Source organism: Eubalaena glacialis, chromosome 15 (assembly GCF_028564815.1).
Source record: "Eubalaena glacialis isolate mEubGla1 chromosome 15, mEubGla1.1.hap2.+ XY, whole genome shotgun sequence".
NCBI lineage: Eukaryota > Metazoa > Chordata > Mammalia > Artiodactyla > Balaenidae > Eubalaena > Eubalaena glacialis.
The window spans coordinates 88702664-88728451 of NC_083730.1; the positions used below are offsets into that span (position 1 = coordinate 88702664).

At 44.7% G+C, this 25788-nt stretch overlaps 1 protein-coding gene across 2 annotated transcripts in view; it reads left to right on the forward strand.

The window, feature by feature from the left end:
* TMEM132B (transmembrane protein 132B) overlaps nucleotides 1-25788 on the forward strand; it is a 378240-nt gene that overhangs the window by 178947 nt on the left and 173505 nt on the right. For both annotated transcript variants that reach the window (XM_061169500.1, XM_061169501.1), the window contains exon 3: nucleotides 23588-23734. In XM_061169500.1, coding sequence (XP_061025483.1) covers nucleotides 23588-23734 — 147 coding nt within the window. The remainder of the gene's footprint in view (nucleotides 1-23587; nucleotides 23735-25788) is intronic.

The window sequence follows — 25788 nt, forward strand, 5'->3', positions numbered from 1 at the left end:
GGAGTCCAAGGCCCTAACCTTCTTCTGTGAAGAACGTTGCATGGTGCACAAGTGAGCGTAAGATGTGCGTGTAGGTCCCCAGCAGATCCTAAGACAAGGAATTGGGGCCCAGGTGGCTCATCTGGGAGATAATGGCAGAAACCAGAAGTGTGAGGTGGGGAAAGTGGGGCAGGGAAGGAAGAGAGGCTGATAAAGCTGCACGGAGGGGGTCCCTGGGGGCTTCATCCGTCCTTGGAGCTGTGCAGAAGGTGCCTCAGAATTGTCTCGCTGGCAGATGGGGTGGCCGGAGCGTTTGTCTGCTGGCGTCCATCCCGGTTGGTTGGATATTGCCCTGGGGAAGTAACTGGGAGGAAACATCAGAGAAGCCAAGAACACTTTGGTTAAAAGCCACAGGCATCGGCGCATGGAGCTGTCCACCACGGCTGTGCTGAAATCGGGTGGGCTGAGAGGCGGGGATGCGGAGGGATGCTTCACACGTGTCTGCTCTGCCCGCGTGTGCTTACATGTATATACGTGCGTGCACGTGTGTGTGCGTATGCATGTGTGTGTGTGCACATGCATAACTCATACAGGGACTGGGTTGGGCAAAGTTGCGGTTCCTCCTACTGGCTGGCCTACAAGTGGTATGCATCTGCTCTGGAGGGAAATTCTGGATGTCTGTGGGAAGTGCAGTTACTACAGATCACAGGTACACGTGATGTTTGGTGCCAGCTGAAGTGGATGCTTGGGTGGGGTCTGGTGATTCTGGTCGGATGGTCTTGGTGGCAGTCCTGCCAGTTACCTGCCCTGGATCTGGGCCCATTTCTGGATTTGGATTTCCATCCTTACCCTTCATTCTGTGAGATGCCTGGTCTCTCTCTCTCTCTCTCTTTTAACATCTTTATTGGTGTATAATTGCTCTACAATGGTCTGTTAGTTTCTGCTTTATAACAAACTGAATCTGCTATACGTATACATATATCCCCATATCTCCTCCCTCTTGCGTCTCCCTCCCACCCTCCCTACCTCACCCCTCTAGGGTGTCACAAAGCACCGAGCTGATCTCCCTGTGCTATGCGGCTGCTTCCCACTAGCTATCTGTTTTACATTTGGTAGTGTATATATGTCCATGACACTCTCTCACCCTGTCACATCTTACCCTTTCCCCTCCCCGTATCCTCAAGTCCATTCTCTACATCTGCGTCTTTATTCCTGTCCTGCCCCTAGGTTCTTCAGAACCTTTTTTTTTTTTTTTTTTAGATACCATATATATGTGTTTGCATACAGTATTTGTTTTTCTCTTTCTGACTTACTTCACTCTGTATGACAGACTCTAGGTCCGTCCACCTCACTACAAATAACTCAATTTCGTTTCCTTTTATGGCTGAGTAATATTCCATTGTATATATGTGTCACATCTTCTTTATCCATTCCTCTGTCGATGGACACTTCGGTTGCTTCCATGTCCTGGCTATTGTAAAAAGAGCTGCAATGAACATTGTGGTACATGACTCTTTTTGAATGATGGTTTTCTCAGGGTATATGCCCAGTAGTGGGAGGTTCCTTAAAAAACTAAAAATAGAACTACCATATGACCCAGCAATCTCGCTTATAAATCTCTTTCTCATGAGCTGGCCAGATGGGGTTTCTATTGTGTGCAAGCAAAGAACTGTAGCTTATAGACTTCCTTGAGTGTTTGACTTTTTAGGTTATTATCACATGATTTTATAGCAAACATAAATAATTTCCGTTGTGCCCCCAATACCTTTAGATTCCTAAAATAGAGACAGAAGTAGGATATGGTTCACCTTTTCTTCAAAGGCAAATGTAGTTTCTCAGTGCAGTTTACCATCTCTTATTATTCTAGTTGAGATCACTTGGTTTTATCTTTTTCGTTCCCATAGATGGTCCCAGGATATTGAATGATAATTCTTAACAGGACATTTGGTGCAAGAGGATGAAGAAGTGCATTCTTACTGCCTTCTTAATGAAGCATGATATTGGATGGTGGAGATAAAAGACACCTAGCAGTTGGACATCTGAGTTCTAGGCCTGGCTCTTCAGGACCTTACTCAGGTCACTTCACTTCTCTGAGCCTCAGTTTCTTAATCATAAAACCATTAGAACAGCTGAGATGTACCCCAAATGCAGAGGCCCTTGAAAAGTTTAAAAGCCCAGGAAAGATAAGTGGTTTGATGGCTGTAATCAGATGCCCAGAAATTCCACTAAAGCCCAGCTTGATAACATTGCTCTTGAAATGTGTTTCAGGGTTGAACCACTCTTCATATTTTTCTAGCTCAGTCTAAATTTGTGAAAGCTGTGGGTGTTTTGCTCTTGAAAAATCTGTTTTCTTTGCCTTCTCTTTGCTTGAAAATCCTTTCTGTTTGTGGCTTCCCATTCTTGGCTGTTCACCAGCGGCAGAGACAGAGGAGATGTAGACAGGTGAAGGCAGGGTGCTGTTGTGTTCCCCAGCGGAGTGCTTTGACAACTGAAGACAAACTCAGTTCCTTCTCAGCAGCTCGATTCCTCCTCCAGATAGGTTTCCTTCTTTCTTCTGAGCTCTTGAGCAAACCTAACCTGGAGTGGGATTCTCAGATTCCTCTGCCCTCAGCTGAATTGAGCCAGACAGGGCTTTCTTGTGGTAGAAAATTGCCTCTTTGATTTGCAGCTTGAAGACCCCTGGGTGCAGGTGCAGGTTGGCTGCAGGGTGTGAGGCTGCCTGTGAGAGCTGGTCCAGGTCATCCCTGGAACTGGCGTTTCCCAGAATTCCAGTTTTCCCATCCCTACCCACCACCCCAAACTCTTTTTCCCTTACTATTTTCATTTCAATTGATACCCATTTTTTGGGGGGCAATACATTTATCTCAAAATACAATCTTACATTACTCCCTTAAGGCAGAAGATTAATCTCTTGATTTTCTGGCTTTATTTTTTTTTCTAGTACACATTAAAATAAATGTGTAGCTATGGTAGGAATGAGTTTATCACCTAAACCTATTTACCTTGGGAATCCTGACCAGAGAGACTGGGTAGTTGGCATTGTCCTTTTCCCATGAGATTTCAGTATTTCTTCCGCCTGTACGTAACACCAGTACTGCTGTTCAATTAATATTTTTCTTTAAATCAGCTCATATTTTTCTTGAATTTACCTATAACAGGAACTTTATATCTCTTGTATAAATGGAAAACCAGTATCATTTGCTGTAAATAGAAGGCAACTGTAATAATAATTATGCACAAAAGCCAGTGTTGTAACATTCAAGCAAGATGGTGGCAGGCTCTAAAATGCCTTGATTTGGGGGCTCATTAGTTTTCTCTGTTTAAAAGGGAGATTTGCAAGTATTAGAGGAGGTTAAAGACATTAAGACACTCAACTGGAACTTTCCACCTGATTTAATCAAAAAGGTTGATAAAAATTAGAAACTCTCTTTTTTCCAACTCAATATTATTTAATATTATGTCCTTGTCATGCCACCTAAGATATTCTCATGTGCCTTTAGGTGTTTGTCCCACGTCCTGAAAACACAGTTAAAAATAAAATTAAAAAAAAAAACATTTAGTTTTAGGCATTTAAAAAATTGAATGAGTTGCAAGTATTTTAAAATTTGGCGAGATGAAAGCTTGGTTTTTATCTCTGTTCCTTCCTGACTACATCTGATGGGATGAAAAAACTGTATGTGGCCTCTTGAGAGTTGGATGTCCAAGAGTGGAGGGGCCCTGGCCCCTAGCTCTTTGCTTCCCACCTCTGGGCTGTCGAGGGAAGCCCCCCTGAGCCCCTTGTTTCCCATCCTGCCAAGGATCTTGGCAGCTGGAGGCTGCCTGATGGACCCTATTGTTGGTGTTTGTTGATGCCCTTGCACTTTCTGTCCAGAAGGAACCTTTTTAGTAACAGGGAACCAGAATGTTCTAGGTCACATGAGAACAGATGCCGATAAAATTTGTGTTCCACACAGACCTGATGTAACTCTCAGGCTACAGTTTCCCAGGGGAAAACACCATTATTGTTGTGACTTTCCTGTACTTTAGAGTAGGTTTGGCAACTAAAAGAAATACGAGGGATTTATTTGATCAAGTTTCCAAGGAATGCCAGGGTCTTAATAGTATGTTTTTCATTTAACCCATGGGAGGCAGATCAGTGTCATATACTGTTTCTCTTGTGGGAGATTCATTCATTTATTAACTCAACAAATATTTGAGTGCTTTCCATTTGCCAGGTACTGTTATTGTGCTGACTCTGTAGTGGGGAAGGATGTAGTTCTCTGATCTTGTGGAGCTTATATCCTCATAGGTGAGGCCCTTGGTGTTCTGGTGTTTATGGTGGTCCTATTTTCTGCGCCAAACAAGAACTGGAGTACTTGCTGGTTTTGAATGGAGCCAAGTCCAGATGGCCCCACAGTGGGAGGGAGGGAAGGTCAGCTCGCTGGTGAGGAGAGAGAATATCTGGCCAAGAATGGTCTGGACATGGGTCAGCATTGGGACTCTTGATGTCTTCTGAATCGGGGAGCGGTGTATTAAGTGATTTTGTATGACAGTCTCTAGGTCCATCCACATCTTTGTGGAATCTAGAAAAATGGTACAGATGAACCGGTTTGAAAGACAGAAACAGAGACATAGATGTAGAGAACAAACATAGGGACACCAAGGGGGGAAAAGTTGGGTGGGATGAATTGCGAGATTGGGATTAACATATGCACACTAATATGTATAAAATAGATAAGTAATGAGAACCTGCTGTGTAGCACAGGGAACTCTACTTCACTTCGCTGTACAGTAGAAACTAACACAACATTGTAAAACAACTATACCCCAGTAAAAAAGAAAAAAAAAGTGATTTTGTAGCATTGCCGGCTAATGAAAAAAATGCCCATCACAGAAGAGCAAATTAGTGGATTCTCCTTGCTTTTGCATGTTTGTTGCCTTTTGTTCTCTACTTAATGATTTGTTTGTTGCTGTTTAAAACGCCTGTGGACACAAGACAGGGTGCATCAATGAGTGAAGAGGCTGAATCCAGTGAGATGGGCGTAATGACGGAGCACCGGGAGAGCTAAGAGGGCACAGCCAGTGCCAGGCTCCGGGGTGGGAATAATCTTGGCTTTTAGGAGGAATAGAAAGGGGGAGGGTTTTCCCAGATCCAGTCCTATCTGATTAAGTTTTTGCTTCTGCAGAGATGAGACCAGTTCACCAGATGAAGGCACCTCGGAGATGCAGCTTTGGTGTCTCAACAAGCAGTGTCATGATCTAGCTGGTATCACAGCAACTGTTACCCAAGTTTGAAATAAATCCCCAGCGCTCTAAGACCTGGGGCTTCTTGTCTCGTATGCCTCTGGATGTGTATTATTTATTTATTTATTTATTTATTTATTTATTTATTCCTTTCTTTCCTTTCTTTCCTTTCTTTTCTTTCTTTCTTTCTTTATGGCTGTGTTGGGTCTTCATTTCTGTGCGAGGGCTTTCTCTAGTTGCGGCGAGCGGGGGCCACTCTTCATCGCGGTGCGTGGGCCTCTCACTATCGCGGCCTCTCTTGTTGCGGAGCACGGGCTCCAGACGCGCAGGCTCAGTAGTTGTGGCTCACAGGCCCAGTCGCTCCGCGGCATGTGGGATCCTCCCAGACCAGGGCTCGAACCCGTGTCCCCTGCATTGGCAGGCGGATTCTCAACCACTGCGCCACCAGGGAAGCCCCTGGATGTGTATTTTTTAAAAAATTAAAGTGTAGTTGACTTATAATGTTGTGTTAGTTTCAGGTGTACAGCAAAGCAATTCAATTATATATATATTCTTTTTCAGATCCCTTTCCATTATGGGTTATTACAAGATATTGAATATAGTTCCCTGTGCTATACAGTAGGTCCTTGTTGTTCATCTGTTTTATATATAGTAGTGTGTAGCTGTTAATCCCAAACTGCTAATTTATCCTTCCCCACCTTTCCCTTTTGGTAACCATAAGCTTGTTTTCTATGTCTGTGAGTCTATTTCTGTTTTGTAAATAAGTTCATTTGTATCATTTTTTTAGATTCCACACATAACTGATATCTTATGATATTTGTCTTTGTCTGACTTACTTCACTTAGTATGATCATCTCTAGGCCCATCCATGTTGCTGCAAATGGCATTATTTCATTCTTTTTTTATGGCTGAGTAATATTCCATTGTATATATGTACCACTTTATCCATGTATCATCTTTATCCATGTATCATCTTTATCCATTCTTCTGTTGATGGACACTTACGTTGCCCCCCGTCTTGGCTATTGTGAATAGTGCTGCAATGAACATTGGGGTGCATGTATCTTTTTGAATTATAGTTTTCTCTGGCTACATGCTCAGGAGTGAGATTGCTGGGTCATATGGTAGTTCTATTTTTAGTTTTTAAAGGAACCTCCACACTGTTCTCCATAGTGGCTGTATCAATTTACATTCCCACCAACAGTGTAGGAGGGTTCCCTTTTCTCCACACCGTGGATGTGTAATGTTTATAATCTGTCTCTGAAGGCTGTTTCTGAAGAGATGACACACAGTTAAAGAGTCTGCTGGACAGGCGAGACTGTGCCTAAGACAGTTCTGAACACCCTGATCTGCGTTATCCATGGCTTTGAATACCCCAGACAGAAATCTGGTCTCTTTACAGTACTTGCTTTTTTCCCCCTCAGGGTGCGTTCATGACCCATTGCATAGGAAGTCTCGCTTTTGAAAGGAAGATTAAGAAATATGGTTGCTTCTCACTTTCCAAGTCTCTGTAACTTTGGAGCTTATTTCACAGACACAGCTAGAAATACAGGAGCCTAGAACACAGGTACCCAGCGGGGTTCTCTGGTTGTTCATTCATCAAAGAACAGATGGGTCTCTGGTCTGTGTGCAGAGGACAGAATTGTCCCTGGCAGGACGCCAAGCAAGGCAGTGTCGCCTGCAGCTTGGTCTCCCTGGTCTTTGACGCTCCCACAGTTACCGCAGTCGATAACTGATGTGTCACCCAGCTTTTTTGCATCTGTAGGATCTGAACTAATGGCTCATTTTTTGGTCACAGCAGCATTAAAACAGGGATTTGACTGAAGGATCGTGTGTGTGTTTGTGCATGTGTGTGTATGTATGTGCTTGACTCTGTGTCAGCGTGGTCTTGGGAGATTGTGCTCCTGGGCTGAGTAAATGGAGGAACACTGTCCTGGGGTGGAGAGAGCAGAAACTGCTCTGGGAACACCTCCCAGAGAGCAGCCTCGGGGCTGCAGAGCCGCTGCATTTCAGTGGATACGAAGTGGAGTTACATACGGGGCACAACCAAGTGGGTGGAAGGGCTTGTTACCAGAGGGCTCCTTCGACGTGTTGAAGGCAGAGGTTTCTCATAGGCATCCCCTTAGGTTGGGACATGTGAGTTAGTTACCTGTTCACTGTAGTATCCACCTGTCCAGTTACTCACCTTTATACCTGCCTGGTCCCTGGAGGCACTTGAGTTTACAATCATGGGTCAGAGGAGCTGGGACCTGGGTAGCCTTCTAGAAGCCTCCTAGCCCCAAGGCTGGCAGAGAAGTAGTAAAGACACTGCCCCACGCCCACTCCCACCCCTGACCTGAGGGGCCACGGGAGCTGCCGTGACGGACATCTCAGGGACAGTCGGTGAAGAACGGAAGTTCTCATAGCCTTCTACCCCCTCCCATCTTTGTCCATCCACAGAATCCCACCCCTCCTCCATCCCTGGAGCGGAGGAGAAAACCTCAGGCAAGACTACCTTCCGTTTTTATTTTTAAACCAGCCTGGCCAAATGGGGCTGAGAATCAAAATTAATTTGAATTTTAGGAAGTAAAGAAAATAATGAGTTTGTGGACTGAGGGTCATACCTATTACATGTCTTGCCCCCCATCCACAGGCCGGTGGGAGGTGGAACAAAGTGGAATAAGATGTCCACCTTTCCCCAAGGCTAGCTGTTATTTCATGAGGACAGGTTAGGTTGATGATGGTTAGAAGGTGCACAGAGGGAGTGAATGCACACCTGTTTGCCATATGCCAGGTCAGGCATTGTACTGTGGGGTGTAAATACATTCACGCATTTAATACTGAAGGCTACTATCCAAGTGGGCACTTTATCCCCATTTTATAGACAGAAAACAGGCCCAAAGAGGTTAAAATAATTAGTGTTGATTTACACAGATAGAAAGTAGCAAAACTTGGCTTTGAACCAAGGCATCGGGGTCTGGAGGTGTGCTCTTAACTCCTCTGTTGCAGTGCTTTTTCAGGCATTTTCCATCTGGATAAAAGGGACCCTGGAAGATGTTTGGAGCACTTCACCTGACAAACAGCCCGGAGGATGCAAAGTCCTCGGGGGCGGGGCTGGCTGGCGTCCTCCTGGGAGGAGCCGTGAGCTGGGACCCGTGACCACAGGGATGCAGCCCCGGTTCTGTGTCTGCCCACTTGTGTGACTGTGGGCGTGTGAATCATTTCTCTATGGCAGTTTCACAGGTTTTCACGAGGAACAAATGAGAAAATACGTGTGAAAGTCCTTGGCAAGCATTCGGGTGGTAACCGAATGTGAGGCACTGTTTCTGCGGCTACTATAAGCCATACACGAGGACGGGGTCAGACTTCGTCCCGGGGCCTCGAAATCCACGCCAGCTTCCCTGCCAGGCTCAGCCTGCCTCTGTGCCCGAATTTGCCACCGAGGCTCCAACACCGAGTTTGACTAGAGAGCCTTCATAATTAGCAACCATCTCAGCATCAGAGCGACGCGGGCGTAGGCCGCTTCTGAGCGCATCTGCCTTAGGTTGAGAAGCGAAAGTGGCTTGGCCTGGACGTCACTGCTCTGTTTCCTCCTGTGTTGGATGAAGCCCGGTCAGTCCAGTTACGGGGACCCACTGCATTGCATTGTGTGATTGATTAATTCGACAAGTGTGCACTGAGCACCACGTGTGTGCAAAGCAATGTATGAAGTGGAGGATGTGATCAGATAAGCCCGATGTGGTCTCTGCTGGTGTGAGTCTTCCAGTCTCGGGCACCATAATGTATATAGAAACTTACACAGATAATTATTTAATATTAGCTGTGGTAAGTGCTGGGAAGGGAAAATCGAGGTGCCGTAAAAGAAAAAAACTAACTCAGTCCTGTGTACCTGGGAAGGCTTCCCTGAGGAGGTGTTGATTAAGAATTGAAGGATGGAAAGGAATGATCTGGATAGTTGGAGGTGGAGGGTGGTGTGAGGGAAAAGTTTCAGGCATAAGGAAGAGTATTTGCAAAGGCCCGAAGCATTCAGGGTTCAGGTGGGAAAGAGCTGGTACCCCAAAGAGAACTTCATGGAGGGGCTTTGACTAAGTGGGGGCAGGGTCAAGGTGGTAACTGGCCCAAGGGTAGGGAGGAATTGCAGGAACCCAGGGAGAGCAGAGATTGGAGGACAGGGCTGGACCACAGGAGCTGTGCTCACAGGGAGGGGAGCTCAGCCACCGTCACCAGCAGGCAGAAGCCAGGGGTATTAATACCCCAACTTTTCTTCTCTCACCATCTAATCTCTTGCTGTGCCTTCTATTGATTGAACCCAACTGGAAGCCAGAGGGAGGACAAGGGGGCCTCCATTGATGCTGTACACAGCTGTCAGCCTCTAGCAGTACTGGACAAGAAGAGAAGGATAGAAAAAGGGTCTGCAGGAGAAACAGAGACTAACCAGTATAGCCAGGTGCAGGGAAAGTCTGGGGCTTCCGAGGAACTGAGAAGGACCAGTAGGAAATCACAGAGCCACGATCCTAAAGAGAGAATTAAAATTGCACCTGCTAAGTGCTTAAAATTCAATCCTCATATGACACCTATGAGATGGCTTCTGTGCTTCCATTTTACAGATGAGGAAACTGGGGCTCAGAGGGGTTGAGTAGATCGCAGAGTAGATAAATGCTAGAGCCAGGATTTGAATCCAGGCAGTCTGGTTCCAGAGTCTGTGCTTTCAGCCACTACGCTATTAGCCACTGCCTCTGCTGGGCAATTTTGTGATCTCTTAATCATGGTCCAGACCATGCAGGGTCTTGTGGGATTTCAGACTTTTTCTAACAAAGGTGGTAACCAGTGAAGAGTTTTAAGCTTGGAATTTTGATGGCTCAGGATTTGGAGCAGCTCACCCTGATTGCTCTGTGGCTTGTAGCAGTGGTTGCAGGGTGCTTACAGCAGTGACACACACAAGGACGATGGCAGGGGACTTGCTGATGGGCTGGATACGGGAGGCAGTTACAGAAAGGAGGCTGTCAAGGTTGACGCCCATGTTTCTGGTTTCAGCGATTTGGTGGATGGTGGTTGCCCTGGACTGAATGGTGGTTGCTATGGACCGAATGTCTGTGTCCCCCTGCCTCCCCAGCTTGCATTGATCTGTGAAAATCCCAAACCCCAGTGCAATGGTATTTGGCGATGGGACCTTTGGGAGACACTTACTTCATGAGGGTGGGGCTCTCATGATGAGATTAGTGCCCTTATAAGAAGAGACACGAGAGAGCTTTCTTCCCCCCTCTGCTGCCTGCCACGTGAGGACACAGCTGGAAGGCAGCTGTCTGCAAACCAGGAAGAGGGCTCTCAGGAACTGAATCTCCAGCACCTTGATCTTGGCCTTCCTAGACTCCAGAACTGTGAGAAACAAATTTCAGTCATTTAAGCCACCCGGTCTGTGGTATCTTGTTATAGCATCCTGAACTAAGAGAGTGGTCTTTTCTCAGAAAGGACAAGAGAAGTAAGGTGGTTTTTGTTTTTATTTTTGGCTGAGTTGATCGTGAGTTCAGTTTGGGATGTGTTGAGTTTGATTTTCCTTTGAGACTTCTAAGAGGTGATTTCAAGTGTTCATTTAGCTATGCATTTGGGACTTAGAAAGTTCTGTGTTGTAAAAATAACTTTGTGGATCATCATACTCTAGAAGATAGATGAAGTTGGGAAAATGGATTTGTGTGCGTGTGTGTGTGTGAGTGACAGGAAGAGAGAGAATTTATTTCTCAGGAGCTGTAAATACCAAGTTACTGAAAATTACTGACAAGTTTTCATGGAGAGGAAATATCCAATGTAACAGGGTGATCCCTTGCTTGTGTCCAGGTTGGAGAGGAAAAAAATTCATAGTGGCTCACAAAATGCTTTAAATTACTATGAGGAAACGATTCTTTACTAGGCATTTGAAAATTTATATCAGTAAACATTCTTAAAAAAATAGGTTTGACAGAAAATGAGTTTAATTCCATAAAAGGTCAGGTTATTTTTGAGTTATGAATTGAATTTTTATACCTTAGCTTTGTTTATTAATATTTGGGATGGATATCACAGAGGGAGAGGATCTCTGATTGTTTCTGTAGATTCCCTTTATTTAATATTTGCTCTCTGTGCTCACAAGGACTTGGAAATATTGAACATCCTTTCACCATCTGTTCTCCTGTCCTTGCATCACAGGTGGTAACTTTATATGTGTATCGTCTGTGAACTTTGGGAGGATTTTATTTGGTACTCTTGAGTGGTAGAAATGTCAGAACCTGGCTGTTTTTGTCAGTGCACTTTCAAATGCAAATAAAAGAAACCCAACTCAAAGTGGCTTGAAGGGAATTTACTGGCTCATGTAACTGAAAGACAACCTCAAGTCTGGCTGGATCCAGGTGCTTAGACAGTGTAACCAGAAAGCCATCTCTTTCCACCTCTTACCTTTGCTTTCCCCTGCTGGTTTCATTCTCAGGCAGGTGGTGGGCTCTTGCAACACTTATTGCTTAGTGAAAAGAGAGCTGAGCTCAACTCTCCCTGAAACATTCTGGGTGACATGTCTGTTTCTGGGCCGATCAATTCAGGGGATGGGATATGCTGATTGGTTTGGTTGAGTCACATGCTTCCTTCTTGAACCAACCACTGTCCAGGAGGACACAATGCTTTGAATGGCTACACATACCAACTCCTGAAGCCAAGGGTGGGGTCAGCCTAGCCTGACATACCTGGACTGAGCATAAGTCACTCCCAAGGGAAGTCCAGGTAGGAGCTGCCTCAGAAGAGGAGGATTGGTGCTGGGTAGACTCGTCCACCTGGTCTTCTGTGGATCTGATGACCAGGGTTGGGAGCTTGTTGGATAACTCTCGTGACAGCTTTTCTGCACTTCTCAGTCTGTCTCTGGAGCATTTTAACACCAAGGGATGGTTCTTTGAAATGTCAGCATTTAGAGCTGGGATGGGGTCACCACGTGGGCATTCCTGTCACCACCACCAGCATAGTGAACCCTGCATAGTTGCTGTATGCCAGGCTCCGTTCTAAGCATTTTGTGTATACCGTCTCCATTTAATCCTTGCAATGACACTGTGCAGTAGTACTATTATTAATAGTCCCATTTTACAGATAAGGAAACTGAGGCACAAAGAGGCTAAATGACTTTTCCAAGGTCACACAGCAGGAGTCCAGGTGTGTTCTCTTGTGTCCTTTTTTCTTTCTTTCTTAGAGTCCAAGTTTTAAGTCAGAAATGTGGTCTTAACTTCACTATTCTGTCTGTTTTGTAGGGCTGTCTGTTTCTCCTGCACATAGTAGGTGGTTAATGCCTGACATGTGGTAGATATGCAGTGTGTAGACCTTAAATTAAATCAAATACTTCTCAGTCACATTTGAATTCCAAAGCCCTGAGGCTGACTGTATCTGCTTTCCAAAATCCCTTTCATTGCAAAAGCATTTCTGGTTCTTAATGACTGTACATTTACTAATCCTAGGTTCCCATAAAACAATATTACCTTGCTAATTGGATCGTGAGAAGCCATTAATCGGGCCCTGAGAAATTATCAACCTCCCTGCCCCTGCGGCGTGGGTCACTCATGGGTGTGTGTGTGTGTGTGTGTTTCTCTGTTTTGTGTGTGTGTATTGAACAGCTCTGCTACCAGAGAGGCGCACATTGTCTTTGACTTCACTCTGTGGGACATGATGATCAGAGGCAGTGGTTGGGAATCAGAGGGTAAAGCTTTCTGTGTTTTGTTGTGTCAGACATCTAAATGTGATCTGAAGGTGCACTGGGTTTCCTGGTGGGAGCCAACACTTGGGGCTTTGCAAAGAAGTAAAGTGGATGAACAGACTATATTCCTGATGGTACCACCATAATGGTCTTGAAATTGTGGCACATGTTGGCTTCATGGCTGTGACACAGCACATCCAGAATTTGTAGGGGGGCTGCTTCCCCTCCGGTCCACTGACACTGGAAAAATAAACATGTGCTCCACATGGGGACAAGGGCAGAGCAGTTAGGGAGTGTCTGCAGCTCAGCCTGGGGTCCAGTTTTCCAGGGAAAGCTATCCCAGGCATTTGTGTTGGGGGCAGGTGGTGGTGGGGATATTATCTCTACAGAGGCTGAAAAATCAGGTGTCTACAGTGTTTCTTCGTGGGGGCACTTTTGGCATCTGGAGTGGGGCAGGACTGTTCCATTCACAGCAGGGCAATTAGCGTCCCTGGCCCTAATCCTTTATTTATTAATTTTTTAAAAGATTTTTTTGATGTGGACCATTTTTAAAGTCTTTATTGAATTTGTTACAATATTGCTTCTGTTTTATGGCCCCGAGGCATGTGGGACCTTAGCTCCCCGACCAGGGATCGAACCTGCACCCCCTGCATTGGAAGGCAAAGTCTTAACCACTGGACTGCTAGGGAAATCCCCCTAATCCTTTAAATGCCAGCATTCTCATCTGAGTCTCGACTGGGGAAGAATCGTCTTCCGTACGAACTGATGTTGGTGGCAGAGTATATTTCCTTGCTATTGTAGGACCGAGGGCCCTGGGATTTTACTGGCTGTTGGCCCTCAGCTGCTAGAGGCTGCCCAAGCTCCTTGCCACATGGGTGTCCCAACATGGCTGCTTACTTCTTCAAAGACACCCGAGAGAGAGATTCTCTGGAGCTGGTCTGTTTGCAAGATGGAGTCTTATAAAATGTAATGGAACCATGGAATGACATTTCATCTCTTTTATCATACTATTCCAGCTAGAAGCAAGTCACAGGCCCTCCCCACACTCACGGGGAAAGGATTCAACAAAGGTGTGGTCACCCGGAGTCGGGGGTCATCGTGGACCACCCCAGAGTTTGTCTGCCACACACGGTATGGACCAGAAACAATTAAGTGGCTAAGTAAGACACGCTCTAGTCTGGATCCAGTCTTTTTTTTTTTTTTTTTTTTCTGCTGGTTTTGGATGTCTGGGGCCAAGGCAGGGTTTTGGATGTGCTTATCTTAATGCCTTAGGAAGTGTGAAGAAGGGAGTGATTTGTCAAATTTCCGATTTGTCAAAAGCTATACGTATAGTTTGCTTAATTTTTAACTTTCTTGGGTGAAAGATTAAATTAAAAAGTGAGACAAGAGAGGGGAGATAGCCCCATGGGAATCAGCATGTGTTACTTTGGGAACGTTCTCACTTGCATAAAGGTCCCACTTTGCATGTCCCTGTTCTCGGGGCTGAAATCCACGCCCTCTAACAGTCTGCTCTGTTGGATGTGATTTTCCAGCACTGGTTGTCTGTCTGTCCTTCAAGCTGGCTCCTGTTCTCTTTCTGACTGAGACCAAAAATATCTGTCCTCAACATCCAGGTTCAGCCACCTGGACCAGAGGGAGCCCCACCTGCTCTGTGGTCATGAGCATGATGGCCTCCTCGCCTTGACTCTTTCCCCTGCCCTGTAATCTTTCCAAGTTTAAATCGTGGTCTGAAATGAGCTCTCAGCAGAGCCTGCCTTTGCCAGCCTCCAGGTGCCTAGTGGGAGAGGCGCGCATCTCTCTCTGTGGTTAATTTATCACAGAGAAAGTGGTTTGCCGGGGAATCCAAATTAAAAGTATCTTTACACATCCTGAAAGTGCTCCAGCGCCCAGGGCTGGGCTTATCTCAGAAAGTGATTCGAACACCAGATGTTCCCTGGCATTCTTCTCCTTGACAGAATGTGATTGTCTGAAATGTGTCCCAAGCACTCTTATCCAAAGAATGTTCTGGGGGCCACCTGCATCAGAATGGCAGCCTGTTGAAAAACATAGCACAGTTGGGTTCTGCCCCAGACTTACTGGATCACAGTCTTTGGAGGATCCAGATACCTGTAACTAGGTGATTCTGATGTGCTTAAAAGCCCGAGAACCTCTGGTCCATAGGGTTCCAATGCCTCCCTCCTGTGACCTTGGTAGCTTTTGTCCCTTACTGGACATCTTCAGTCCTCAGTCTGATGTTTATGGAGCACCCAGAGACAGAGGACACCTTAGATGGAGACCTTTCATTCTACCAACATTTATTAAGCACCTCCAGTTTCCCAGGCGTGGCTCTCAGAACCATGGATAATGCAGGAAACAAAACATTAAAAAAAAACCCCAAAAAACCCTCCCCACTCTCCTGGTGCTTCCATCCAGTGGGGGAATACAGAGAATAAACAAGGGAAGCAAAGTTTGGGGGTATTAAATAGGGCTTTTTTTTCGATCGGGTGGTCTGGAAAAAGCTCAAAGAGATGACATTTGCCCAAACCTGAAGGAGATGAGGGAGTGAGTCCTGTGGGTGTCAGGGGAGACCTTTCCAGGCAGAGGGAACAGCAAGAGCAAAGGTTTAAAGGCAGGAAGACACGTGCTGTTTTAGGAACCACGAGGAAGCCAGCTCCCGGCCAATACAGAATGTTAGCGTATTTCACACCATAAAATATGCATTTTTTAGACCATTGCCATTTAAAGCTACAGGTTAGTTTGGGGAAGCTTTTCTTTAATTTGAGAATGTTTGGCCAACGAAAATTAATCCACTGTAAATGGGAACGTAAAATCATGTAGAAAATCTTGAGAAAAAGGAAACGCGATTGGGATTTTTCTTCTTCCTTGAGAAATGAAACAAAGATAAACAAGTTTGTTTTATCTTACAGTAAACAAAATTCAGGCTCAGTAACTCCCTTTCTGTGCCGCTCGGAACGAAGCATGCATTGCCCGTTGACAACTTTTTGTTGTTATTTTCCTCCAATTTTATATAACTGCACAGTATTGCATTTTTCATTTCACACTTGACATTGCCAACAGGGTCACAAAAAGGATCAACTTAGCGGAAGTATTTCAGGGCTTCCCCAGTTTCCCCAAGAGCTTCACTCTGCCTTGCTATTCAGACTGCTCTCTTTGGAAGCACTTATCTTTTCTTGTTGATTTTCCCTTCTTCACTTGTGAACTGTCAGTAGATATGTCTTGAGAGGTGGTTGGTGGATCTCTGCTGGATCCTCTTTCTCAGTAGCTTTGCTGGCATTTGTCAATCCTCCAATGCTACAAGATTTGGCGGTTTCACTCTGCAGTAGATGTGCATTGCGTTTGCATTGTATTTATAGCTGACGATCAGCAGAGCCTGACAGCCCACCCTTACCAAAGGCAGAGATGCTGCAGCAGGGCTGCCGTTGGTGTCACTGTCAACCAAGGGTCAAGTGAGAGTGGGGACTGATTTCCTTAAGGCTCAGTTCATCAACAAGTATTGATAGTTTCTTAGTCTGCCAATGTATTCTCCTCTGTGTAATCCCTTAACTTCAAGAATACAGATAACAAATAGTTGTATAATGAAGACCCTATCGAAGTATGAATGTAAGTTTTTTTTGTGAATGTCAGGAAGTAGTTGTTATATAAATGAGCCAGAGATGGTCCCTGTAGGTTGGCCCCTGTGTTGTTTATTTCTTCATAGCAGACTGGGACCTGTTAGCTCAAGAGCCAAACTCAATTTTTTACACATCTAATTGTTTTCAATATACCCTAAATACGCCTATTTTAGCCATTTAGAGCCTGCTTTGCATACCCTGCAAAACTGTTCCCAATGTCTGTTAGCCATAGACCTTGTAGCTGTAAGACCTTGAGCTGCAGCTGCCCTTTGGAGCTGTTTGACCTGGAGACATCCCACAGTGCTGCTTAGTGACATGTAAGCGCCCTCTCTGATCCTCTTCTCCCTGGGGTTCCCTGCCCTCCTCCCCTTCTGGCTAGTGGCCCTCATGCCATGTCATTTGGAAGGTCTTAGGCTATGAGGGACTTACGCATCACACAAACTTGTCAAATTGTTGCCTAGGTAAAGCTTGTTGCATACTACTGCCACCTTGTGGTCATATCTTTCCCTTGATCAGCCCCCAGATCCCTCAAGCTCATTACAGGGCTGAGACCATTAATCGTTGTCACAAGGTTTAGATTATTGTAGTTTTTAAATAACAAGAGTTAAGAATATCACCAAGCCTAAAAATATTTCTCTAAAACAAACTTAATGAATATTCAAGACATGGATTTTTCTGGGCTTAGATTGTTCCAACAAATAGAATCTAAAATTGGGAAGGATTTGGACCAAGAACTGGGATTTTGGAACAATTTTATAACTTGTATGTAGGAGGGAGGCAGAACCTCAATAATTTGGCTTCAGGCTTGTGGTTTTGATTCCTACCATCCATTTCTTCTGTTGTAACTCGAATTTCCTTTTGGGAGCCACTCCCTGCTAACCCCTCCCACGTGGTTCAGATGGGATTAATTTCACTCTTAGTGCAGGATGGTCGTTGACTGGGCAAACCAATAAGCATTGTCCTTTCACCCCCCCTAGGCCACAGTTATTGGTCCAAGGTTGAGTACTCAATCAGATTCAACCAATGAAAACCTGGCTCCCGGAGTTTGTTCTAGGAGAGAGAGTCTTGCTTTTCCCTTGTGGATGAGGAGGTGAGATCCAGAGCTGTTGCAGCCACACTGTGACCACAAGAAGAGAGCCTATCGGTGCACAAAACCCACATATGTGAGACCTGAACAGAGTCAGGTGCCTAGGGAAGTGGGGACATCATTTGAACCTTTGTGGTGAGCCACTTCTAAAGCTGGTCCCACTTCTGGACATTGAAGTAGACTAGACATGAACCAGAATTGGATTATTTCTTTGGTCAACTACAATCACAGAAAATTTCTGAGACTTTGTCAGGTGCACACTGATGTCCTTTGAACCCAAAGTGTCGAGGGTTCAAGTGTAGAGTAACCTTTATGGAAAAAAATAAAATAAAAGGATTTACTACGGCAAATGGAGGGTTTGCTCCGTCTTGGGATATGAGAGGAATTTCCTGCCAAGGAAAAGGAGTAAGATCAGGGAAATCATATCCAGAGAGGAGGTGGCTGGGGTCCTGCATGGAGACTTAGAGCAGTTACAAAGGACATCTCAGAGGGAGGGGGCTTGATGCCTGAGTGTATGATCTCTGGAGAGTATGCAGTAGTTCATGGTGAGAAAAATCATAATAGCTAACGCTGATCAGTTTCTTTGTCCCAGGTGTTCTTCTAAGCACTTTATATACAGTGATTCACTTAATCTTCATACAGACAACACTACAGGTAGATATTATTATTACACACATTTTGAAGATGAGGAAACTGAGTCACAGATGTTCAGTGATTGGTATCCAAACTCTCACAGTTAGTTCATTGTCATCATCACTAAATCCACCACCTCCCTGACCTTCATCCTTAGAAGCATCCAGCTCTCCTAGGCAGGTAGGAATGCCTGGGGCTTCATAACCATCCAAAGGCAAAAATAATTAGAATGTATTTCTTCTGGGGAAGAGATAGTTAGGGAGTTTGGGATTGACACGCACACACTGCTGTATGTATGTATGTATGTATTTATTTATTTATTTTTAACATCTTTATTGGAGTATAATTGCTTTACAATGGTGTGTTAGTTTCTGCTGTATAACAAAATGAATCAGCTATATGTATACATATATCCCCATATCTCCTCCCTCTTGCGTCTCCCTCCCACCCTCCCTATCCCACCCCTCTAGGTGGTCACAAAGCACCGAGATGATCTCCTTGTGCTATGCAGCTGCTTCCCACTAGCTATCTATTTTACGTTTGGTAGTGTATATATGTCCATGCCACTCTCTCACTTTGTCACAGCTTACCCTTCCCCCTCCCCATATCCTCAAGTCCATTCTCTAGTAGGTCTGTGTCTTTATTCCCATCTTGCCCCTAGGTTCTTCATGACCTTTTTTGTTTTTTTTCTTAGATTCCATATATATGTGTTAGCATACGGTATTTGTTTTTCTCTTTCTGACTGACTTCACTCTGTATGACAGACTCTAGGTCCATCCACCTCACTACAAATAACTCAATTTCGTTTCTTTTTATGGCTGAGTAATATTCCATTGTATATATGTGCCACATCTTCTTTATCCATTCATCTGTCGATGGACACTTAGGTTGCTTCCATGTCCTGGCTATTGTAAACAGAGCTGCAATGAACATTTTGGTACATGACTCTTTTTGAATTATTGTTTTCTCAGGGTATATGCCCAGTAGTGGGATTGCTGGGTCGTATGGTAGTTCTATTTTTAGTTTTTTAAGGAACCTCCATACTGTTCTCCATAGTGGTTGTAACAATTTACATTCCCACCAACAGTGCAAGAGGGTTCCCTTTTCTCCACACCTTCTCCAGCATTTATTGTTTGTAGATTTTTTGATGATGGCCATTCTGACCGGTGTGAGATGATATCTCATTGTAGTTTTGATTTGCATTTCTCTAATGATTAATGATGTTGAGCATTCTTTCATGTGTCTGTTGGCCATCTGTATCTCTTCTTTGGAGAAATGTCTATTTAGGTCTTCTGCCCAGTTTTGGATTGGGTTGTTTGTTGTTTTGATATTGAGCTGCATGAGCTGCTTGTAAATTTTGGTGATTAATCCTTTGTCAGTTGCTTCATTTGCAAATATTTTCTTCCATTCTGAGGGTTGTCTTTTCGTCTTGTTTATGGTTTCCTTTGCTGTGCAAAAGCTTTTAAGTTTCATTAGGTCCCATTTGTTTATTTTTGTTTTTATTTCCATTTCTCTAGGAGGTGGGTCAAAAAGGATCTTGCTGTGATTTATGTCATAGAGTGTTCTATGTTTTCCTCTAAGAGTTTGATAGTGTCTGGCCTTACATTTAGGTCTTTAATCCATTTAGAGTTTATTTTTGTGTATGCTGTTAGGGAGTGTTCTAATTTCATTCTTTTACATGTAGCTGTCCAGTTTTGCCAGCACCACTTATTGAAGAGGCTGTCTTTTCCCCACTGTATATTCTTGCCTCCTTTATCAAAGATAAGATGACCATATGTGCGTGGGTTTATCTCTGGGCTTTCTGTCCTGTTCCATTGATCTATATTTCTGTTTTTGTGCCAGTACCATACTGTCTTGATTACTGTAGCTTTGTAGTATAGTCTGAAGTCAGGGAGCCTGATTCCTCCAGCTCCGTTTTTCTTTCTCAAGATTGCTTTGGCTATTCGGGATCTTTTGTGTTTCCATACCAATTGTGAAATTTTTTTGTTCTAGTTTTGTGAAAAATGCCAGTGGTAGTTTGATAGGGATTGCATTGAATCTGTAGTTTGCTTTGGGTAGTATAGTCATTTTCACAATGTTGATTTTTCCAATCCAAGATCATGATATATCTCTCCATTTATTTGTATCACCTTTAATTTCTTTCATCAGTGTCTTATAATTTTCTGCATACAGGTCTTTTGTCTCCTTAGGTAGGTTTATTCCTAGATATTTTATTCTTTTAGTTGCAGTGGTAAATGGGAGTGTTTTCTTAATTTCACTTTCAGATTTTTCATCATTAGTGTATAGGAATGCAAGAGATTTCTGCGCATTACTTTTGTATCCTCTGCAGGGAATTTTCTGCATGGGACAGAGTAGGAGGGAAGGGGAGCGGGTTTTGGAGTCAGGGGATCTGGTTTCTAATCCTGGCTCTGTCACTGTCTAGCTCTGTGACCTCCAGCTGGTCGCTCCCTCTGGGGGTGTGAGGGTCACAGTTTGATCATCAGGACATTGGGAACAATAGTCATCATCCTGACCATGGGGCTGCTTGGTCAAATTGCTCTGTCATCCGTGTATGTGGAAGAATGTGATAAGCCATTAAAGTGGCAAGTACTGGTAGAAATGAGGAGGTGCTCTTGACAGTGGGAGGACTCTGCTTATGGAGACATGCATTCTGGAACATTCTCTCCAGTTGCCCCTTTGGCAGCAAGATGGAATGGCTGGAAACAGGGACACAATGGGACGCCTCTATTCATGGCTTGCATAAATTAATTCCCGGAACTTTGTGATGGCAAGAAAGAAAGCTTTGAGGAGTTAGCATATGTAGTCACCAGAATCTAACAGGAAGAACCATCCAGTTGGGACAAAGAATGGCGCCTGAATCTCTGGAGGGGGTCAGGAACGCCAAATGCAAGAGCGAGCAGGTGTATGTCTTAGCATCTGTGTAAGGTCCTATAAGAAGGGAATACAGGAAGCAGAAACTTTAAAAAATTTAATGAGGTATGCAAGTATTTGAGTCCCCTAATTCCACCCCGGGGTTCCTTATGGTAGGCAGCAAAATCAGGGGCTTTAGGACAACCCTTGAGTCCAGAACATTCTCTCCTGCTGCTTGAAATTCTGACTTTAGGGATTCCCTTCTTCGGGTCTTTTTTGGATTTTGATAAATCCTTTTTTAAAGTTTCAGTCGCTCCTGGGAGGGTCCATTCACCTGTTTTTTCTTCTTTTCTTTCTTTTTTAATTGAAGCGAATTTCACATAACATAAAATGTACCATTTCTAAGTGAATAATTCACTGGCGTTTAGTACACAGCGTTGTGCAGACACCACCTCTGTTTAGTTCCAAGACATTTTTATGACCCCAAAAGGAAGCCCCATACCTGTTAGCTAAGCAGCTACTCCTTGTTCTGTTCCTCGCAGCCCCTGGAAACCACCAATCTGCTTTCTATCTCTGTGGATTTACCTATTCTGGATATTTTATGTAAATGGAACCATACAGTACATGGCCTTTTGTGTCTGGCTTCTTTCACTTGGAATGATGTTTTTGAGGTTCATCCACGTTGTAACATGTATCAGCACTCCATTCCTTTTTGTGGCTGAATAGTATTCCACAATACGTATATATCACATTTTGTTTATCCTTTCATCACGTGATAGGCATTTGGGTTGTTTCTGCCTTTTGGCTGTTGTGAACAGTGCTGCCATGAGATGCATGTACAAGGGTTTGCCTGAGTATCTGTTTTCAATTCGTTTGGGTCTATATGCAGGAGTAGAATTACTGAGTCATATAGTAATTCTATGTTTAACTTTCTGAGCATCTGCAAAGCTGTTTTCCGCAGTGGCTGCACCATTTTACATTCCTACCAGCAGTGTACAGGGGTTCCAGTTTCTCCACATCCTTGTCAACATTTATTATTTTCCCTTTTTTGATGATAGCCATCCTCGTGGGTGTGATGTGGTATCTCGTGGTTTTGATTTGCATTTCCCTGTTGACTAATGATGCTGAGCATCTTTTCATGTTCTTGTTGGCCACGTATTTCTTGTTTGAAGAAACATCTATTTTCAGATTGAGTTATTTGTCTTTTTTTGTTGTTGAGTTGCAAGAGCTCTTTATATATGTTGGATACTAGACCCTTATCAGAGATATGATTTGTGGATGTATCCTCCCATAGTATCCTTTCACCTTCATTCATATGTTTTTAATTGCATCTTAGACCCTGCTGTTATGTGTGGATTTGATTAATAAATCTCTTGGAGGGAATCTTTGCTTCTAAGTTTTTGGTGGTGGTGGAATGTCTGTCTTGATGGATCTGTCTTTGCTGATGCTCCTGTAACTCCTGCACACATACCATTTTTTTGCATCGTGGCATTCCTTTTGCCTTCTCTGTGGAAAACGATGCCCAGAGCCTCATTGGGCATTTCTCGTTAGTCCACAGGCCTCTGGGAAGCAGAGGGGGTTCAGGTACCTTCACAGCCAAGCATGTGCTGACCCTCTGCAGCATTAGTTCATGCACCCGGAAGTCCAATGACACCCTTTTCGTATTACTTACATTTAGTTAAGGCACAGCAAGCAGCTTGGCTTTCCGTGGCCCTGTCTTCCTCCTGACTGTTCTCCAGACAAGTCCACAGCATCTGGGCAAGTCCCAAGGCCATTGTCAGAGAACTTGGATGCTGCCTTGCAATCCCTGTGGTTACAGAGGAGATGTATTCTGGTTAGTAGCAACATGAAGATCGTTTTAGGAGCAGGGAAGAAACGGCAGACAGTCCAGGCTGGGAACTCTCTTTGGCCTTTGCTCAATGGATGAAGCAGCTGGGGCCTTGGATTCTTCCTTGGGGAATTGAGTTCTGCAAACATCGTACCAGGCAGTACTTGGCCACTTTAGCCTGCCTGAATGCTGTATTTCTTTTGCTCCTCTGAGGACCGCGTGGTCCCACTGTTTCCTCTTCACAGTGTGATCAGTGCTGCCTGCCTCCCCCTTGGTCCCCTGGATGGTGCCATCCCCTGGGCTGGCATAGCCCCTGCAGCCTCTCAGACCCTCTCACCGCATGGGGGCCCTTCCCCATCCCCAGGGGAAGAACCGGGCCCCAGATTCCATCCACGCCTACCAGACACATCTGTCTCGTCTCTGTCCCACGGGACCCCTGAAACAGAAAGCGATCTGGTTCCCAACACACCGATCAGACAGAAAATTAACAGACATGGCAAAACGCTGGGGCTCCTACTTTGGGGCGCTTGTAAAAATAACAGGACACTTAGTTTTCAAAGGAAAGGCATTATGGCCACTCTTCCCTACATGTCCCAGAGGAAAGGGGATATCTGTTCTAGCTCCCTATTTTTGCTCCCTGTTTTGAACTAAAATGGTCATATATATATATATATATATTTTTTTTTTCTACCCCCCAGAATTAAGGCAGCAGCAGGTGTGAAAATAACCGCAGTGAGAGTCAGCAGCGAAGACCAGTGGGCAGTCCAGGAAGAAATTGACAATGACAGTGTTCAGACAGCAGCTACCCTCACCTGCGTGGGTCATCACCCGGACACACAGAGCAGGTAAGCGCTGAGATGCTCAAGCTACCTCGGCAGGGGTGGGTTAGGGATGGTTGCAAACGCTGATAGAAAAATAATGAGTGTATAAATAAAGTGGTGCCTCTGCATTTTTATTTTTCTGTGCCCTTTTTTAAAAAAATTTTTATTTTATTTATTTTTTTATACAGCAGGTTCTTATTAGTTATCCATTGTATACATATTCGTGTATACATGTCAATCCCAATCTCCCAGTTCATCCCACCACCACCCTCCCCCCGCCACGTTCCCCCCTTGGTGTCCATACGTTTGTTCTCTACCTCTGTGTCTCTCTTTCTGCCCTGCAAACCGGTTCACCTGTACCATTTTTCTAGGTGCCTCTGCATTTAATGGGAGGTGTGTTCCTTTGAGTTCATCAGCTCAGCTCCGTCCTACAGCTTCTGAATGTATTAGCGGATGTGCTGCAGGATGCGGGCTTTATCCTTTGTGCTCTTTATACATCAGTGACCTAATGAGGTTGACGATCTCCAAAATTACCTGAACGCCTATTTCTCACAGTGCAGGGTTTGAGAACCGTTATTTTAAAATCTTATTATTGTTCCTGTTATTGTTGGCAGTAAAGAGCTGAAGAATGAAATGGGGAAAATAGAAATGATTTAAGAGGCATGGGGGAAATGTACTTTTTTATGAGTGAACTGAGGGTGCCTCTAGCTGTCAAGTAATTGTCTCTCAGTGCTTAAAGGTCGTCGTTTTGCAGCTATCACACCCGGGTATTGGCATATGGGCTCGGGATGTGAGGTTGGGGAACTTGGCACTGCTGGCAGGTCTTCTCCAGCTCCGAGAGCAGCCTTGGGTTTTATGGGGCTGAGCTTGCCTGGGAAGCAGAAGGAGGTTGTTGCTAATAATCTTGCATCTGGGCTCCCAACAGGCAGAACGAGCTCTCACCGCTGTTGCCACAGTCTTTTCTACAGTCTCTTGGCCTCTCTTCTCTTCCCTTTTGACTGAGCAGTGCTGGCCATGCAGTTCCCCCGGCTTTAAAACCACCAGTGGCTCCCACTTCAGCCAGGATGAGACCCCCTGCTCCTCAGGCTGCCATAGAGCCCTGTTTAGATCTTTCACTTATCATCTTCTAGTGTCACAACCTGTTCTCTTTTCTTTCGTTTCTTGTTTTTTTTTTTTTTTTTTTCTTTTTTTGCCACACCGCGCAGCATGCAGGATCTTAGTTCCCCAACCAGGGATTAAACCTGCGCCGCCTGCAATGGAAGGGCGGGAGTCTTAACCACTGGACCACTAGAGAAGTCCCTCTTTTCTTGTTTTAAAACCCTTTGAGGTCCACGATGTTGGGCACCAAAGGGGCACTGGGTGAATGAATGAGGGAGCTGGTGGGTGGGTGGGAGCATGAGAAATGGAGAGGTTGTGTGCAGCTTGCCTTTTCTAATGGATTTCTAGGCGGAGGGCTGTCTCTGCTTGGGCGACCTCAGCCAACCTCAGCTAGAGCTCTGTTCTGCCTGATTTTGAAGAGCTCTTTCAAAGGGAAAGAGTGACTCAGGTTGAGTGATCAAAAGCCTCTGATTAGGAATATTGATCAGGTGATCTGTGTTCCTCTCACTCCCACTCAACATCCTGGTCATCGTCCTTTACATCCCTTGACAGAGCTTTTATTCTGCAGCCTCATGTGACCCATGGTTTCCCTGGAAATCTGAATCTGCTGTCTGAACACTCCCCTATCCTGAGCTGTCGATACCTGGAAAGAGTCTAGGATTTTTATATTTGCTCAATTGCAAGTACTAGAATTCTCACCTGAAAGCAGCTGCAACAATAGGATTTTGTCATCTCATGTGACAAGAAGTTTGGAGGTGGGTGGTTCCGTGGTTGGTTAATCCAGCAGCACAATTGTGTCACCCAGGTGCATTCCGTCTTTCTACTCTATCATGCCCAATTCGCTAGCTGTCATCCTCCAGCTTGTTTCCTCATGGCTGCAAGATGGCTGCAGCAGTTCCAGGCATCACAAACTTATCTAGTTGTATACAGAGACTGGAAGGGAGGGGGGCTTCTCTTTTTGCCAGGAAAGAAGACCTTTC